This window comes from Mchenga conophoros, linkage group LG14 (genome assembly GCF_057382185.1).
Source record: "Mchenga conophoros isolate Kocher_MC1m ecotype Shallow Benthic linkage group LG14, M_conophoros_male_GT1.1, whole genome shotgun sequence".
NCBI classification, from domain to species: domain Eukaryota; kingdom Metazoa; phylum Chordata; class Actinopteri; order Cichliformes; family Cichlidae; genus Mchenga; species Mchenga conophoros.
In genome coordinates this window covers 39,426,770-39,432,769 of record NC_140539.1, presented here as the reverse complement: position 1 = coordinate 39,432,769, position 6,000 = coordinate 39,426,770, and the positions used below count along the sequence as shown (strand labels likewise).

At 47.6% G+C, this 6,000-nt stretch overlaps 1 protein-coding gene across 1 annotated transcript in view; it reads right to left on the bottom strand.

Annotated features, from left to right (window-relative positions):
- plekhg2 (pleckstrin homology domain containing, family G (with RhoGef domain) member 2) overlaps positions 1 to 6,000 on the bottom strand; it is a 65,144-nt gene that overhangs the window by 29,125 nt on the left and 30,019 nt on the right. The window contains exon 4 of the mRNA XM_085244503.1: positions 2,424 to 2,524. Within this exon, the coding sequence (XP_085100629.1) occupies positions 2,424 to 2,524 (101 nt within the window). The remainder of the gene's footprint in view (positions 1 to 2,423; positions 2,525 to 6,000) is intronic.

The window sequence follows — 6,000 nt, the reverse complement described above, 5'->3', positions numbered from 1 at the left end:
CAAAGCCTACAGCAACATCCAAAAAGGCTACAGAGCAACCCCTCTACCACATCTAGGTTTGTCAGACCACATGTCCATGCTGCAGTCACAAAAGCTGTGAAAACCTGGCCAGAAGGCGCATCACATCAGCTGCAGGACTGTTTTGAAAACACGGACATCAGGACCTTGAAGAGCACACAGCATCAGTGCTCTCATATATTAACTTCTGTGTCAACAGTGTCACTGTGGACAAACGTCTCCAACCAGAAACCCTGGATGACTAAAGAGGTCCAGGTCCTGCTGAAGCAACGTGACGCTGCTTTCAGATCCGGTGATGGTACGCAGTACAGTGCAGCCAGATCTGAGCTGAAAAGAGGCAACAGAGAGGCCAAGGCAGCGTACAAGAGGAGGATCGAAGACCACTTCAGCAACAACAACTCAGGACAGGTATGGCAGGGAGTTCGGCACTTAACTACAAACCTTGCAATACCACGTTGACTAAGGGTAACGCGGAGATTGCCGAGGAGCTGAACCACTTCTTCGCACGCTTTGAGGTGAAGGGACCAGAGGCAGCAGCAGCATCCCAAGCCTCATAGTGCAGGAATATGAGGTGAGGCGCACACTGAGGGCAGTGAACCCAGGAAGGCCGCCGGTCAAATTGGGGTGAGCAGAAGGGTCCTAAAAGAATGTCTAACTGGCTGGTATCTTCACTAAGATCTTCAACACTTCACTGTCCCAGTCCTGCATCCCACCGTGCCCCAAAGTCGGCCACAGTTGTCCCACTGCCAAAGCGTACTAACATTAGCAGCCTCAACGACTACCGACCAGTCGCTCTAACACCTGTTATAATGAAGTGTTTCGAGAAACTGGTCCGACGTCACATCATGTCCTGCCTGCCACCCACACTCGACCCGCTCCAGTTCACATACAGACCTAACAGATCAACTGAAGATGCCATTGCTACAACGCTCCACACCACCATCTCTCACCTGGAAGTGCAGGGCCGTTACGCCAGGCTGCTCTTTGTTGACTTTAGCTCTGCTTTCAATACGATACTCCCGGACAGACTAATAGTGAAACTGCTGGAAACTGGACTTCCTTCCACCACCTGCCGCTGGATCAGAGACTTCCTCTCAGACCGTGTACAGAGAGTTAGAGTGGGGCCTCATCTTTCCTCAGCCCTCAGCCTCAACACCGGCTCTCCACAAGGCTGTGTACTGAGTCCCCTACTGTACACTCTGTACACACATGACTGTGTTAGTTCCCACCCAGACAACACAGTCATCAAGTTTGCAGATGATACCACCGTGGTGGGGCTCATCTCAGGGGGAGATGAGACTGCATACAGAGCTGAAGTTCAGAGGCTGTCAGACTGGTGTGTAGACAACAACCTGGACCTCAATACCACCAAGACAAAAGAACTGGTAGTTGACTTCAGAAGGAGGAAGTCCGAGCTGCAGCCTGTCAGCATCAACGGGGAGTGCGTGGAAAGGGTCTCCAGTTTCAAGTTTCTGGGTGTGCACATAGACACAGACCTCCAATGGAGCTCTAACACCTCTGCGGTCTTAAAGAAGGCCCAACAGCGTCTCCACTTTCTGAGAATCCTCAGAAAAATGGACCTGAAGGAGCTGCTGACCGTCTTCTACCGCTGCTCCATTGAAAGTGTGCTGATATACTGCATCGGTGTGTGGTTCTCCAGCTGCACCACAGCACACAGAAAGGCACTCCAGAGGGTCATCAATATAGCCCAAAAAATCATTGGACATCCTCTTCCCTCCCTGAAGGACCTGTACAGCACTCGCTGTCTCAGGAGGTTCAGGCTGCTGAGGTCCTGAACAAACAGACTCAAGGACAGCTGTTACAACAGGGCAACAGCCCTGATCAATGCTAACAGCTGACCTGACTGGATACCTCCCTGGACTTTTTTTAGGGGGGAGGTAACAATGTTTAAAACAATAATAATATTTATATTTATAACAAGGTGCAATAATAATTAATGTGCAATAATAACAGTGTGCAATACACTTATTCATTTTTTTATTACTAAGTTATTATACTGTGTCGTATCGGGTCGTGTTACATGTAGTGCCGACGTAGGACAGTTTTCCAACTTCATTGTACTGCTGTACTCTGTATGACCGTGCAATGACAATAAAGAGTTATATATCTTATATCTTATCTTATGAATAAAGCTGAGTCGTTTCTGAACAACATCAAAACTATGAGAAGAATTTCTTTCCTGGAAATTTAGAAACTTTTTGTCAGAAACAGCAGAAAAAATTAGCGACTTTCCCAAATGACCAAACTCTTCGACTCTTACTCGACCGACAGCACCAACAGTTAACCAGAGACAACAAAACGCACAAACAGACTGCTGATTCAGGCCTGCTGCTACAGTTATTACTCATTAACGTGTAACGTGCACAGAGGAGCAGGTGAGTTACCTGTTGAACTCGTAGATGTCCTCGATGTTGCAGAACAGCGTGCTGACCTGCTCGGGTTTCAGCGGCAGGGCGCCGCAGTCGATGATGCAGCCCAGGTAGTCCTGCAGACACACACAGAGGGTTAGAGTCAGCGTTTCCACCTCCTGCTCTGCACACACTCTGATTCACTCCTTCGTTGGTGGTTTGTTTAGTTTGGCAGCACTCTTTACCCCGACGCTGTCGTGAAAATTAAAGCAGCTTTCAGCTCTGACGCGAGCCTCCAGCAGCAGGTGTTTGATGTCTGACTAATTAGGAATGTCAGCAGAGCGGGCAAAAGTCGGAAAAACACGGGGCATTCCAGCTCGGGAATATTCACGGCGCTGGCGTCCGAGCACATGAAGCGCTGCAGCAGTTTCCTATCAAACGTCACAGACAGGTAGAAGACAGCGCTTCATAATTAATGTCAGCCAAATCTGTGAAAACACGGCGGCGTGGAAGTCTTAAGATCAGCTGACACACTTTTGTCCCAGTTTGTGTTTGGCTCTGGTTCTGATGTTTGAGCACTGTTGGATTCATGTTGTAATATTTGAGTTCTGCTTCCTGTTTAATGTTGGCTTTACTGTCCTGCGTGTGTCGTTTCCGGTCTGCTTATACAACACGTAACATACGACACACGTGACAAACCGTCGGTATGTCACGTGCTGGGACGAGAATGCTCTGGGTTATAGCTCTGTGTTTAATATTGAGTCTCTTGGGTTTTACTTTCATGTTGTTTAGATTCTGTTTCAGGTTTTATTCGCTGTCTGTCTGATTGTCTTGATCGTTGTCACCTGAGTCTTGTTTCTAGTCCTCGGTGCATGAATAGTCCTGCCTCTGCTGACTTTTATGTTATGTACTGTTGTTACGGTCCTGGGTCAGTGACCCAGTGTTTTGAGTTTTGCCTTCTTATTGAACTTTGTTTTCGTCAGTTTTCATCATTTCTAGTCTTTTGGTTTCAGCGTTGGCGTTCTTAGTATTCTGTTTTTTCCCGATGGATTAATAAAGTTTTATTTAATCTAATCTAATAACTTTGATCTCAGCCAAACCGATTTTCTCCGGAACAAATAAAACAAACATTTACATTTTAGTTATCTGAGTGACTTAAATATCATGTTTAACCTGAGCAGCGAAAGACAGCAGGCGTCTGAAAACGATGAAGCCGGGAGTCCGCTGCTCTCGCCAGCTCGAGTGACCATTGAACCCCCCGGCTAGCTATCGAGCAGGTGGGTGGCAATAAAGCAGTGTCTTTGAGTTTCCTCCGACTGAGTGTCCTGCATTTTGGGTCCTACATCATGCCGGCCACAGCCTTTGGATTAATACAATATTACTAATTATTTTATTTAATGCCCCTTAAGGGGTTTAAATAACTTCACAGGGTAAATCACATGACCTTAGGTCAGTTTACCTTCAACTTTAATTCAAGTTCAAGCATTTCTTATCACTGCAACACTAAATGAAACATTTCAAGTGAAATTTTCCCGCCAGTGTACGAGTGCAGAGTAACAAATAAAAGGCGTGATGTGCTGGACAGGACGTACAAACAGCTCAGCATGCAAACCAGGAACCAGTCATTTAAATCATGATGATTTGTGTGCACGCTGCAATGCACAGGCTCTCATAAAGCTTGCGTGGTGATATCGGCCGTGCAACGCCAACGTTTACAGGAACAAAATCATGTGACGTGGAAACTGCCCGCGCTCCTCAGCAGGCAGTTTCACATCGATGAACAGGAGGTGACGGCTTCTCGAGTGCAACACCCGAGCAGAGGTGCCAAAGCAAACCTGTGCACATCGACACTTCCTGCGCGAGCAGGAAACCACCTCACCGTCAGAGACGCCGAGCTCAGGGTGCCCGCAGGCAGGAGGGTAAACAGGAAGCAACCAACTCGTGAAAGAGCAGGAAGTAAAGGAGGAACAGAGAAGCTGATTATCAGACTGCACAGACGCCGAGGACAGTCGGTCACGATGCTGCAGATGACAGCATGACTGCAGATTCATCGTGTTAGGATTTATTTACAGCAGCTCTGCAAATGCAATTTCCTCATAATGACCTTAAACGCTGTCACGTAGGAGAGAATTAGCTGATGTAAGGGTCCGACTGATGCTCTTCCACTGCTCCGGCTCTGCTGGTTATCACTACGGCCGCATGCAGTTTGTCTAGCTTCACCTCGTTCCTAATTCACAGGTTTACCAATCATTCAGACTCAGAAGTGATCAGACAATTGAGTGAAAGCAGCTGATACATTTGCCTTCATTAGTCTGCACTCAGTAACTTTTTATATGGACACGTGTGACGTGGTGCAACCTTATCCAAACATCTTGCAGGTAAACACTCGACCACCGTCGAGAGAAGATGCACATCAGACAGAAACAGTGTGAGAAGCACGAGAGGCCGAGGTCTGCTCACCAGGTCAACACTTAAACAATCGAATCAGTGCTCCTCTTCCCGGGTCTGCTGCCTGAATCCACAACAGAGATTAAACTGCTGCAGTTGTCATCACACATGCCCCGAGGTGTTCCCGGAAAGAACCGTGCTCATCATTCGCTGTCAGATTTAACAGAAGGGTTTTAAATATCCCGTGAACGTCTCGGGTACTTCCCGTCTGTCTGCTTCTCCTGCTTTTGGGTCTTTTGACATTTAGGTGACTCAGTTTAACACAAAGCTGGACGCTGTCCTCCAAGATTCAGGTTTCCTGCACGACCCCGTCAGAGGATGAGCTCCAGCTTGGCTCTTTGGAGGTGAACGGCGTCAGTTTTTCATCAAATTTCACGTAATGTTTGTGTGAAATTTCCCACACAGCCATCGAGCTGTTTGGGCCTGTAAACAGGCAACACGAGCCTCCTAAAAATACCTCAGAGAAGGAGATTAAATTACACTTTTTCCTTTTTTTCTGGTTCCACATCAGGATGCACTTTGAGTATGAACGAGGCCGTTGTGTTGTGCTGCTTGGAGGTTTTATGTGAACCAAATTATACGTGATACGGTGCAGCGTGCGTTTCCAACGCTCGCTGCAGCGAACTCGACGTGTCGGCCTCTCGTTGGGACTCTCAGGGAAACTCGTATTTCTAGGAGACGGCTGCAAACATAAATCATTTCCATTCTTCCTCCATCACTCGCTTTCTGTTTTTTCCTAAATCGTGTCCAAAACAAGCACTCGCTCTCTCACACACAGCTCCCCTGTGTGTGAGAGTATAATGAGGCATATAATGAGAGGCCTTGGCCACATTCAGCACCTTTTAAAGGCAAGAGGAAAAACCCAGATGCACACTGGAAGGCACGGAGAGGCAGAGATGAGTGAAAAATGACAGAGCTCAACGGGAAGATGAAGAGAGGAAGACGAGAGGAATGAGGAAGAGCCGCAAGGGAAACGTTTCTTAAAACAATCAGAGAGCGATCGCAGGGAGAGGAAGAACCAGGAGAGGAGCACGTTTGTGAGGACGGAGCGTGGGAAGCGTGAGAGATGAGAAAACGTGACGGCGGTTTAAACTCGGATGCAGAAACCACAGAATGTGCTGTTTGTCTGCAGGACGGCGTCAACGATGCAGTCACAGCCTCGACC